The sequence below is a fragment of the Oncorhynchus masou genome, chromosome 30 (genome assembly GCF_036934945.1).
Source record: "Oncorhynchus masou masou isolate Uvic2021 chromosome 30, UVic_Omas_1.1, whole genome shotgun sequence".
In the NCBI taxonomy this organism is placed as follows: Eukaryota; Metazoa; Chordata; class Actinopteri; order Salmoniformes; family Salmonidae; genus Oncorhynchus; species Oncorhynchus masou.
Genome location: NC_088241.1, coordinates 53240439 through 53253676, shown reverse-complemented (window position 1 = coordinate 53253676; position 13238 = coordinate 53240439). Strand labels below are relative to the sequence as shown.

At 42.6% G+C, this 13238-nt stretch overlaps 1 protein-coding gene across 5 annotated transcripts in view; it reads left to right on the top strand.

Annotated features, from left to right (window-relative positions):
* The window catches only part of tpk1 (thiamin pyrophosphokinase 1), an 80962-nt gene extending 73754 nt beyond the window's left edge, over positions 1 to 7208 (top strand). For all 5 annotated transcript variants that reach the window (XM_064949309.1, XM_064949305.1, XM_064949308.1 and 2 more), the window contains one exon: positions 5199 to 7208. In XM_064949309.1, coding sequence (XP_064805381.1) covers positions 5199 to 5344 — 146 coding nt within the window. In that variant the 3' untranslated portion in view covers positions 5345 to 7208. The remainder of the gene's footprint in view (positions 1 to 5198) is intronic.
* Positions 7209 to 13238: the final 6030 nt, after the last annotated feature.

Genomic DNA, 13238 nt, shown 5'->3' with positions numbered 1-13238 from the left:
CATCTTACTTCTGATTGTTTTTCCTTCTTCTATGTCAGTTTTACTCCGTTTCTAATACTGTACCTACGAACTGGTGGTAATAAATCATTATGCAATACGATAGATCAACTCTATCCAGCAACTATCTGCTAAACTTAAGAAGGGGACACTTGCAAGGGCAGAATAGATATTGTGAATGATTAGTCCTTGCATCCATAGCTTATGAAGTTGAGTGGTTCCATTTCTCCAACCTCATCCCTTGTAGAAGCATTGCTTTTTTCCTGAAACAAGGGGTGGTGGGAACACTTTGTTGTGGTTTCAACTGCTGATTGCTGCTTCGTTGACAGATGATTTTAAAGAGTGCGTGCTTGTGTGTGTGTTAGAAGTCCATATAAATGATTATCCCTTTTTAAAGCGTGATTGGAATGAATAATATATGCTGTATTATAAAGAGAGACCTGTGCAGTTAGCGGCTTTCTGGCCTAAAGGGACTTAGTGTCAGGGCTTTGGCTTTGTTCGAAGTGTGCACATTAAAGAGAGAAAGACAGAGAGAACCTGCACTACAGGGCATACAGATCTGTAGTGTGGCAACTGGTTCAATCCCTGTAGATCCATGTCAGAATTGAAAGTTGACAGTACAAGTTAGTTAATTGTAACCCCATTATCTATGTGAAACCTACTTATTGGGCATACTTTATTTTGTGAAGCAGAGCCCTGAGGGTATATCAGGTTGTTTTAGTTGAGCATTCTGTTTGACAGGGGTTACTGTTTTAATAATGATGTTGTTTGAGGATGTTGATGGTGGAGTTTAAAAGTCGGGGTTTAGCGGAGGAAGAAGGTAGGAGAGTAGATAAATAAATCATCTGAGAAAATGTCAATCATCAACATCTCCGCTCTGCGTTTTGATCCACACACACACCCATACACACAACAAATATTTCAGAAGTGGTTGATATACGTGAAGACACTGGAGGAGGGAGGGAGAGAGAGGCAGTATTCTTCTTAGCAGTAAGTCTAGTTGTGGCCTTGAACTGACTGTAACATTGGCCTCAGTCCTTCGTCTTTAAAGCTCCTGCATTGTGTGTGCCAGGCGGTGACTGATTTAAATAAAGTTATGGGGGATTCAAACATGGCAAGATCCCCAAAATGGCAGCTGGGCAGACACTTGCTAAGAGTAGCATCTGACCCCCATTAACTTTAATGGCTCTGTTGAGCAAAGCTACAACCTCTCTAAAAGATCACAAAGTTAATGGAGGGCAATGTAGGAGGCCCAATTGAAAAGCTGTGGTTTTATAGAGATGGAATGTACAGTTTAATTATGTACAGTAGCATAAGTGATGTGTGTCATCGACAATTTCAGTTTGTTTTCTAGTATTCACATTTCACACACAGTCTTCCATGTGTTGTAATTAATGATGACATCACACGGTGTGCTATGCTCAGTAAGACATCTGTAGGAACTATTGTAGGATGTGTTTGGAGGATTAATTCAATCTGTAATTGTTCTAACTGAAGTGTGTGGTTGGATGGGTAAGGTTTAATGCTTGTCGTCGGGAGAGTTGAGTCAGAAGGAGATTATTTTTTTACAAAAACCAAAAAGATTACTTTTGCTCTTATATTTGCCCCTTTTTACTATGACATAATCAGTGATGGAACTTTGGGCACTGGCTAGCTGGCCTAGTAGATCACATTTTCTACTAGCCCGGTCTGAAAAGTACTAGCCACAGGATTGCATAATTTCCATCCCTGGTTGAAATGATGTAACTTTAGGTTACGCACCTACAACAACCTAACTGTGTGTGTGTGAGAGAGAGAGAGGTGTAAGAGTAAGTAACATCAGACAATAGTAAGAATAAAACAGTATACATTTCCATACTGTCTAGACAGGAAGTGTCAGAACTGTTTAGAAAGGTGAAAATATGTCCTCATACTAACTGCTAGAGTCAAGCCACCTCTCTATCTCTCCTCTGATCTCTCCTCTGATCTTTCCTCTGCTTTCTCTGTTTGTCTGTTTGTCTCTCCTTGTTCTTAGAGAAACCAGTCTGTAATGATGCACTCTTTTTTTCTTTCTTTGCGCACACACACATACACACACACACCTGATTAACTGTCAGTCAGTGAACCAGTGTCCTCAAACAGTCTGTCTAGTTAATCAGTGAGACAGATTTAGACTCTGAGCTTTGTGCTAAAACAACCATTTGAACCTTCTGTTTGTTCTTTTGAGTAATGTCTAACCTCCATATCCCTAAAGTATACACATACCCTGTAGCAGTGTTGAAAGTATGACTACAATGAAAAAGACAGCCGGTGTAGTGAGTAACTACGATGTACTGTAACAGTCCACGTCTGGTGTGTTTCCAGCCAGACAGATTTCTGGGAATTAGACTAATTGATGGATCCTCATTAGATGTATCTCCCTGACAGTTATCATCAAAATGATCACATTATAACATTTTCAAGGCTGGAATATCATCTATGTTTTCTTTACTTTCTTGTTCACACGCTCGCATGCACACACACACGCACACACACACACACACAGGTGGATGAATACATATATTTCCATTACCTATAGCTGCAGTATCCCTGTGAAACCTCCTGTACTAATGTCTGTCTGGGTTTGGGTTTATTCTCTGCAGGCAAAGAGAGAGGGAAGGAGAGGGAAAGGGAGCGAGCTCGAGAGAAAGATAGAATCTGTTTTTTTTCGGTTTTCTCTTGGACGGATTCAGATGTTGCTGAGCAATCCAGCTCTCACCTTGGCAGTCTCTTTTCTTTTCCCCTTCTTATTCCCACTTTCTCTCTCTCTCTCTCCCATCTCTGTCTTAAAGTCTATAGAAAGAGCAAAACGAGAGGGAGATTAAGTACCCTGTAAGTATTCTCCAGCCATGCTGTGGGAGGGAGGGAAACTGCCATACAGTTTCATTTTTTCCTTTTAGATCTGAGTCATGCTGGGAGAGGAGGAAATGGACAAATACCTGATGTGAACCACACACATACACACAGGTTTAGGGGAAGGTTGGGGGGTGTACAGCTACCTCAGCTGACCCTGTCAAGGTACAGCATTTGACCACACACACACACACAGTTTCCATCCTCAATTACCCACACAAACAGACTATGGAGCCTGAGGATAGCTTCATTAGTAATCCTCTCCTCAGCCCTGATAACGATCGATGGTGGCCGGTGTTGCGCTGGGGACCGGAATGAGCGTCGCACCTCCACTGATAACAATAAAGCTGTTTGCTGGCTGTAATTGCATTTCCAGCACTGAGACCAGAGAGGGTGACCGCTTTAAATACCCACATTTACACTACAAATTACTCTGGAGAGAGAGGTGGGAGGGTGGGGTATGTGTGTGTGTGTGGGGGGGGGGGGATTCCAAATAGTCTCTAGGGGAAGGAGGAAGGGTGTTTTCTTTCTCCTGTTTAAAATTTTATCAGGCGCGGAGCCGCAACTTAAACTAGATTCATTAGCCCTATCCTATCTGCCAGTAAATGATAGGGCTGACTATTAAATGTTTATGATGGATTGTGTGTGTGTGTGTGTGTGTGTGTGTGTGTGTGTGTGTGTGTGTGTGTGTGTGTGTGTGTGTGTGTGTGTGTGTGTGTGTGTGTGTGTGTGTGTGTGTGTGTGTGTCAGAAAATTATGTGCATGTATCTGACAGTCTCCCCTCTTTCCACAGTGCAGTGCTTCCCCTAGTGGTTTAATTAACTACTACAGTGTTTTCAGCATTGGTTCAGGAGAGAACGGTTTAGGCTATGGTATGCCTCTGCCTCAGTGTTCTCTATGGTCAATTACTTCCTTTCAGTACTGTTTTCACTCCCTATTCCTTTTATTGGTTGTCTAATATCATGGCTGTTCACAACACACACACACACACAGTTTAATATCATGGCTATTCACAACACACTCACACAGTGTAATATCATGGCTGTTCACAACACACTCACACACAGTGTAATATCATGGCTGTTCACAACACACTCACACACAGTGTAATATCATGGCTATTCACAACACACTCACACAGTGTAATATCATGGCTATTCACAACACACTCACACAGTGTAATATCATGGCTATTCACAACACACTCACACAGTGTAATATCATGGCTATTCACAGGGCTTTGAAGCAGAAGGGCGTTTTGTCAGTCTTTGAAGTGTATTCATCCGCTTGTGGTCATTTGATTTGTTCTCTTTGCTGTGTTCTTTCTTCTCTTTCTGTTTGTTTAGTTCCATCCTGGAGACTATTTTTAATACACATTCAAAAACAAATGTATAATTCTACATATGTTTTGTTCTCCTGTCCCAATAGACATTTGAAAAGCAAAGTAATTATGAGATGTGTTGAGTTGATGCAGTGGAATAGAATGCTTTTTGATCCTGACTGTCAGTAGAATGGGGTAATATAATAACTTCATTGTTTCCAAGGGAACACCAGGTGTGTTGTTAGTTCATAAATCACAAAATACAAAACCAGACAGTCCATATGAGATAAACACAAAGAGCAGAATTTTCTGTCCATTAAACCAATCAATGAATCACTAAAATGTTATTTATAACCCCTTTTTACATTGACCCTTGAGGTTGAGTCTGTATTAAATAGATCTGGCATGACAATAAGACCTATGATGTTAGTCATCCTGCAATACCATAATTGGCCATAGGAGGTCAGTGTTGACCTGGATTCAAGGCTAACATCTTCAGTAACCTCCAAGACAAATATCATCCCCTTAGCTACAGTCCTCTCACTTTGTAATGAAAATTCTCCACTTGTGTGTTGAATAATGTATTTTATTGATACTAATGGCACACATGAAAAGAGAACCTGAAAACCCTCCACTTATTGCAGCTCTTCGGTGTAAGTCTCTCCTGCCTGTCTGGACCAAAAGGTTGGCTTTGAGAGGATTTGTTGACCCACCAGTTCCCAGTTTCCTTATGCTCAGTGGTCAAGCATAATGCTATTCCTTGTGTGAGCTCTCTCTCACCCGAGATGATCTTCCCATCACTGCTTCCCAGGTCCCAGCTGAGTGCTTACACAGAATAGTGGACTCAGACTGGACCCCCCTGGGGGTTACACAGAGAGGACAGTGTATTTGTAAATGGTGGTGTGGTTGGAATGAACTTGCATTACCCCACAAGTGTTTTTCACTCCACTGCTTGCTGAGTAGGTTCTGTAGGCTAAGGAGCATGTCTGACTAACTCTATGTGTTATAGACAACCAGGTACTGCAGTTCGGGAAGCTGGTGAGCACATCCAACACCTACGAGCCTGTCGCCCAGGGAGACCAGAGGAAGCCTGTAACCGTGACAACGGACCAGCCACTGCTCTGGAGCATGGGCATCTGCAGGGACCGGAAATGACATCATCGACCAGGGTGCTCCACCTCCTTCCAGAATGAACAAATGGGTGTCATTTAAATAGGCTAATGGCTTCCTCTCCCCCAACTGGAAATTCACGCTTCATGCCTAGTTGAAATAGTGTAAAAATGCCTCTTTCCTTCCTTGGTGAAGGAATCTCTAAACGGTCACAAGAGGAAGCCACTTTAGAGTATAGATTCACCACTAGCCTAAAAAACTCTGTCCTGATTCCAAACTGGAGACTTGCTCCCTTCCCCTTGAAGACTAACCATTGCATATCTGAGGTGGGGGTCAAATCCATACTTCTCAAGGGTGGATTTTAGGGTGCAAGTCTACGGTTTGGAACTCAGCCCCAATGTGCCTTCACCGTTGTCGCTTAACAAACAGAGATACACATAATATACAAGTCAAACATAAGTCAAGCTGCGTATTTCTTTGATTTATTAACACAGTCAAATAAAAACATTGCAAACAATGTTTTTAAAAAATGGCATCCCTTCACTATCCTCCCACCACCACTTTTCCACATTGCCCTGCTGCCAAAGGTCTCTGATTATTGTAGTTCTGTAACATCTCCAGAGGTTAAACCGCCCCTGAGAGAGATAAGAGAACTCACAATAACAGGGCCACACAGAGGCTAATTCAGTTTCTCCCCTTTACCCAAAAGTATACAATCATCCACACCACTTAACTGTAGTGGCAGAAATGCTGTATGCCTTATGATTTAAAATAGTGTGTTTCACGCATTCCATCAAATCAAATACAACTGCAAAACATAGTTTGATATTATTACAGACCTACATGCATCTATGCACATATCTTGATAACAAATTAATCATATATTTGGATCTTGTAGACATGTAGCATTAGTGCACTTTAGAACACTGTAGTCAAATCACCCAATCTCTATGCTAACCTAAAAAGCCAAATGGACTGAACTTGAATTGTTTTCTACCAATAATGTGCACAATACAGTACTGACTGACTACTGTCCAACTGACTCCTGGTGTGTGTGTCCTGCAGTGTCTTGTTCTATTTTGACGGTGTGGTCCTACTTTCACAATGTTATTGTTGAAGATGTGGATGAGCTTGACCAAGAACCCGATGAAGCTCATGATGGCAAACCCAATCACTGTCGCCATGGCAATCTTCTGGAATTCTAGAACGGAGATCAAAAGAGATGGTACAATAATATTCTCTCGTCACAGAATCATGACATTTTACAGACCTACAATTCCAGAGAACTCCACAAGAACCTTCTCGATCGATGTGGTTCCAAATCAACGTTTCTTTCTGAGAAAGATGGAACTTTTGTCAGCAAGGCAATGATGACTGTTTTACAGGAGTTTTATTGAATCTGTGTTGATGTTTTCGACGGTGGCCTGGTTTGACAATCTTAATGTTTGAAACAAAAAGGCTAGACAGTGGTAGAGGTGGCCAGCAAGGTCATCGGGGTGCAGCAGACACAGCTCTTAGAAACTTTTAGGAAGTAAGTGATGAGGAGAGCTAACAGTATCCTAGACTGTCCTAATCACCCGGGCATTGGCGATTTTGAGCTCTTCCCTTCAGGTCATTGTTTTCAACTTCCCAAATTCAAGAGCAATAGATCCAAGAACTCATCCCACAGGCCATAAACGTTCTAAATCTACACATGAAAATAAATAATGCATATTTATTGATGCACGTTTGCACAATGACTGCGCCTTTTATTGATCGTACACTGTAACCAATCGCATGATGTATATCTGCTGTATGGTTGTCACTGTTTTAAATGTTGTTTTATTGTTGAACCCTGACTGCACAACACATTTCCCAATTGGGACAATAAAGACATTGGATTGTTTGATTGAAGGGGTTAAAATATAAACATGGCTACTCCATTCACTTGATGTCATGCTAAAATAACTAGATTCCTTTGGATTATGATCTGTGGTTATGTTACAGCCATATTCTACAGTGGATTAAATCAAATAAAAAGTCCCCTAATCTACACACAATACCCCATAATGACAAAGCAAAACAGATTTTTTAGAATGTTTGCAAATGTATTAAAAATTAAAAACAGAAATACCATATTTACATAAGTATTCAGACCCTTTGCTATGAGACTCAAAATTGAGCCCAGGTGCATTCTGTTTCCATTTATCATCCTTGAGAATTCAGTTGATTGGACATGATTTGGAAAGGCATACACCTGTCTATATAAAAGGTCCCACAGTTGACAAGTGCATGTCAGAGCAAAAAAACCCAAGCTAAGAGGTCGAAGGAATTGTCCGTAGAGCTCCAAGACATGATTGTGTCGAGGCACAGATCGGGGGATGGGTACCAAAAAATGTCTGCAGCATTGAAGGTCCCCAAAAACACAATGGCCTCCATCATTCTTAAATGGAAGAAGTTTGAAACCACCAAGACTCTTCCTAGAGCTGGCTAACTGGCCAAACTGAGCAATCGGGGGAGAAGGCCATTGGCCAGGCCGATGACCAAAAGCCCAATGGTCACTCTGAAAAAGCTGCAGAGTTCCTCTGTGGAGATGGGAGAACCTTCCAGAAGGGACAATCATCTCTGAAGCATTCCACCAACCTGGCCTTTATGGTAGAGTGGCCAGACGGAAGCCACTCCTCAGTAAAAGGCACATGACAGCCCGCTTGGAGTTTGTCAAAAGGCATCTAAAGGACCCTGACCATGAGAAACCAGAATCTCTGGTCAGATGAAACCAAGATTGAACTCTTTGGCCTGAATGCCAAGCGTCACATCTGGAGGAAACCTGGCACCGTCCCAACGGTGAAGGATGGTGGTGGCAACATCATGCTGTTGGGATGTTTTTCAGTGGCAGGGACTGGGAGACTAGTTAGGATCGAGGGAAAGAAACAAAGCAAAGTATAGATCGTTGACGAAAACCTGCTTCAGAGCACTCAGACTGGGGCGAAGATTCACCTTTCAACAGGACAACAACCCTACACAGCCAAGACAATGCAGGAGTGGCTTTGGGGACAAGTCTCTGAATGTCCTTGAGTGACCCAGCTGGAACCTGGACTTGAACCCGATCGAACATCTCTGGAGAGACCAGAAAATAGCTGTGCAGCGACGCTCCCCATCCAACCTGACAGAGCTTAAGAGGATCTGCAGAGAATGAGAGGAACTCCCCAAACACAGGTGTGCCAAGCTCGTCGCATCATACCAAAGACAAGGCTGTAATCGTTGCCAAAGGTGCTTATACAAAGTACCAAGTAAAGGGTCTGAATACTTTGTTTTTTATTTTTAATACATTTGCAAAAATGTGTTTTTGCTTTGTCATTATGAGGTATTGTGTGTAGATTGTTGAGGGAGTAAAACTATTCTAAAATGGATGAAGTTGGTAAAGTAATACAATTTGGAAAAGGGGAAGGGGGTCTAAATACTTTTGGTTATGTAGCTGTGCATTTGGAAAGTATGTGGACACCTGCTCATTGAACATCTCATTCCAAAATCATGGGCATTAATATGGAGTTGGTCTCCCCTTTCTGCTATAACAGCCTCCAGTCTTTTGGGAATGTTGGAACATTGCTGCGGGTTTAGCCACAAGGGCCACAAGGGCATTAGTAGCCGATTAGGCCTGGCTTGCAGTTTTTTTTTTTACCTTTATTTTACTAGGCAAGTCAGTTAAGAACAAATTCTTATTTGCAATGACGGCCTAGGAACAGTGGGTTAACTGCCTGTTCAGGGGCAGAACGACAGATTTGTACCTTGTCAGCTTGGGGGTTTGAACTTGCAACCTTCCGGTTACTAGTCCAACGCTCTAACCACTAGGCTACCCTGCCGCCCCTGAACGCAGTCAGCGTTCCATTTCATCCCAAAGGTGTTTAATGGGGTTGAGATTGGGGCTCTGTGCAGGCCAGTCAAGGTCTTCCACAGCTATCTTGAGACACCTTTTCTGTATGGACCTCGCTTTGTGCACAGTGTCATGATGAAACAGGAAAGGGCCTTCCCCAAATTCTTGCCACGAAGTCGGAAGCACAAAATCGTCTCTCTAATGTCATTTTATGCTGTAGCATTAAGATTTCCCTTCACTGAAACAGGGGCCTACCCTAAACCATGAAAAACAGCCCCAGACCATTAATCCTCCTCCACCAAACTTTACAGTTGGCACTATGTATTTGGGCAGGTAGCATTCTCCAGGCATCTACCAAACCCAGATTAGTCTGTCAGACTGCCAGATGGTGAAGCGTGATTCATCACTACAGAGAATGCATTTCCACTGCTCCAGAGTCTAATGGCGGCGAGCTTTACACTACTCCAGCCGACACTTGGCGATCTTAGACTTGTGTTCGGCTGCTCAGTCATGGAAACTCATTTCATGAAGCTCCCGACAAGCTCCCGACAAACAGTTATTGTGTTGTTTCCAGAGGCAGTTTGGAACTCTGTAGTGAGTGTTGCAACCGAGGACAGACAATTTTTACTCACTTCAGCACTCGGTTGTCCTGTTCTGTGAGCTTGTGTGGTCTACCACTTCGCGGCTAAGCCATTGTTGCTCTTAGACCTTTCCACTTCACAATAACTGCACTTAGTTGACCGGGACAGCTCTAGCAGGACAGAAATTTGACAAACTAACTTGTTGGAAAGATGGCATCTTATGACGGTGCCAGGTTGAAAGCCACTGAACTCTTCAGTAAGGCCATTTTACTGCCAATGTTTGTCTATGGAGATTGCATGGCTATGTGCTATATTTTATACACCTGTCAGTAACAGGTGTGGCTGAAATAGCCAAATCCACTAATTTGAAGGGGTGTCCAAATACGTGTATATATATACACTAAACAAAAATATAAATGCAAGTGTTGGTCCCATGTTACATGAGCTGAAATAAAAGATCCCAGCAATTGTCCATATGCACAAAAAGCTTATTTCTCTCACATTTTGTGTACACATTTGTTTACTTCCCTCTTAGTAAGAATTTATCCTTGGCCAAGATAATTCATCCACCTGACAGGTGTGGCATATCAATCAACAAGCTGATTAAACAGCTGCACCTTATGCTTGGGACAATTAAAGGCCACTCTAAAATTTGCAGTTTTGTCACACAACAATGCCACAGATGTCTGAAGTTTTGAGGGAGTTTTGCCAGGTAATTTATTGCTAATTTATCTACCATATGACGCTGACTGCCAGAAGAGAATTTGGCAGAACGTCCAACCAGCCTTACAACGCAGACCACGTGGAAACACGCCAGCCAGGACCTCCACATCAGGCTTCTTCACCTGCGGGATTGTCTGAGACCAGCCAACCAGACAGCTGATGAAACGGTGGGTTTACACAAACTGTCAGAAAGCGTCTCAGGGAAGCTCATCTGCGTGCACGTCGTCCTCACCAGGTTCTTGACTTGACTGCAGTTCAGCGTCGTAACTGACTTCAGTGGGAAAATGCTCACCTGCAATCGCTACTGGCACATTGGAGAAGTATGCTCTTCACTGTTGAATCCCGGTCTCAACTGTACTGGGCAGATGGCAGACAGCGTGTATGGCGTCGTGTTTGCTGATGTCAGCGTTGTGAACAGAGTGCCCCATGGTGGCGGTGGGGTTGTGGTATGGGCAGGCATAAGCTACTGACAACTAAACCATTTGCAATTTATTGATGGCTGTTTGAATGCACATAGATACTGTGATGAGATCCTGAGACCCATTGATCTGCCGCCATCACCTACTGTTTCAGCATGATAATGCACGGCCCCATGTCGCAAGGATCTGTACACAATTCCTGGAAGCTGAATATGTCCCAGTTCTTCCATGGCCTGCACTCACCAGACATGGATCGACGTGTACGACAGCGTGTTCCAGTTCCCACCAATATCCAGCAACTTCACACAGCCATTGAAGAGGAGTGTGACAACATTCCACAGGCCACAATCAACAGCCTGATCAACTCTATGCGAAGGATATGTGTCATGTTGCATGAGGGAAATGGTGGTCACATCAGATACTGAATGGTTTTCTGATACACGCCCTTACTTTTTTGTTGTTGGCTTCTCTGACCAACAGATGTCAGTGTATATAATGCTGAAACAATCCACCCTCAGAATTATTCAACATGTCAACCACATTGACAGAAACATCTGTTACCCCCAATAATTATTTTTGCCGTATCCACAAAAACCTTCAACCTGGCATTTCTGCTTTCTGCAACCCAAGATGTGTTGACAACGTCATGGCTTTCATTGGTAAGATTCACTTTATTCACTATCAAAGTGTCCTTTGACACAGCATATTGATGAGTGCAAGATTTCTGAACACACAAAGGAACAGCCATGGAAGCTCCATCAGTCCACACTGTAGTTCCACCAATCTGCCTTACAGCCTCTGCATATGATGCATTATGACTGATTCTACATCTCTGCAGCTAGAATCCACCAAATGCTGCACTATGTTCTCCCCCACAATTACAACACTTAACCATAACATTGCTCCCAAATTCACCATAATCATTTTCCCCTCTACACTTGGCACATATTTTCTTTCCTTTACACTGAACAGCTACATGTCCCATCTTTGGCACACTGCAATTGGGATGGGACAAATCCTCTGACATTGAAACTAAGGAATCAAATCTACTTTTCCATGAGAAACCTTCTCAAACCTCAACAGCACTGATAAGCTTTCACTTCTGTGACTCTTTCCTACTGATCAACCTTTTGGCCTCAATCACTCTGCCTCCCTTCACATTTGATTTATGGACATAGATACTGTGACCCCTGTGATACTCCCCTCAATCTAGCATATGCCCCAGGGACATTGCTTTTAATCTTCTTCCCATTAAGTTTTTCCATTTGCAGAATCTTCCCTTGCTGAGCCTGGCTACCACAAAATATTAGCAATCTACCATTTCCAATTAACCGTGCTAGCTCGACTTCACCCACCTCTTTCTCTATGGCATTGGTTAACCAGAGGGTGTAAATTACAACTTTCCACTCCAACACATTATTACTCTTGCTTCCTACTTTGGCCCTCTCCTTAATGCTTTTTTACTAGACGCTCCACTGCTTTTAGTATCATGATCTCTACTTCCTGTCTTTCAGTATCATGATCTCTACTTCCTGTCTTTCAGTATCATGATCTCTACTTCCTGTCTTTCAGTATCATGATCTCTACTTCCTATGTCTTTCAGTATCATGATCTCTACTTCCTATGTCTTTCAGTATCATGATCTCTACTTCCTATGTCTTTCAGTATCATGATCTCTTACTTCCTATGCCTTTCAGTATCATGATCTCTACTTCCTATGTCTTTCAGTATCATGATCTCTACTTCCTATGTCTTTCAGTATCATGATCTCTACTTGCTGTCTTTCAGTATCATGATCTCTACTTCCTGTCTTTCAGTATCATGATCTCTACTTCCTATGTCTTTCAGTATCATGATCTCTACTTCCTATGTCTTTCAGTATCATGATCTCTACTTCCTATGTCTTTCAGTATCATGATCTCTACTTCCTATGTCTTTCAGTATCATGATCTCTACTTCCTAAGTCTTTCAGTATCATGATCTCTCTACTTCCTATGTCTTTCCACTACATTCCATTCAGATCCTTGACTCTCTTCCTTCCACTCCATATCATCAGAACTGTTACCCATATTGTTTGCATTCCAGCTGTTGCTTCTCCAACCTTTTCTCCATTTCCTCCACTTTGTCCGCACTACTCGCTGACATTTCAAACCATCTGCCACACGATCCTGCTGGGAAGATCCGTCTTCAGAATTCCAAGTCCCTTTGGCTAGCCAGCCGTTATCCGGTCTGCTGCCGTGTGCTTCTCATATATCCCAGCTTTACATGGGTCGGGAGAAATTCTTTGTCAAACATCAATAATACAGAAAGAATTTCCTCCTTCAGTCCATTCACAGTGTGATTTAAGTGGCGTAAATCAAATATTC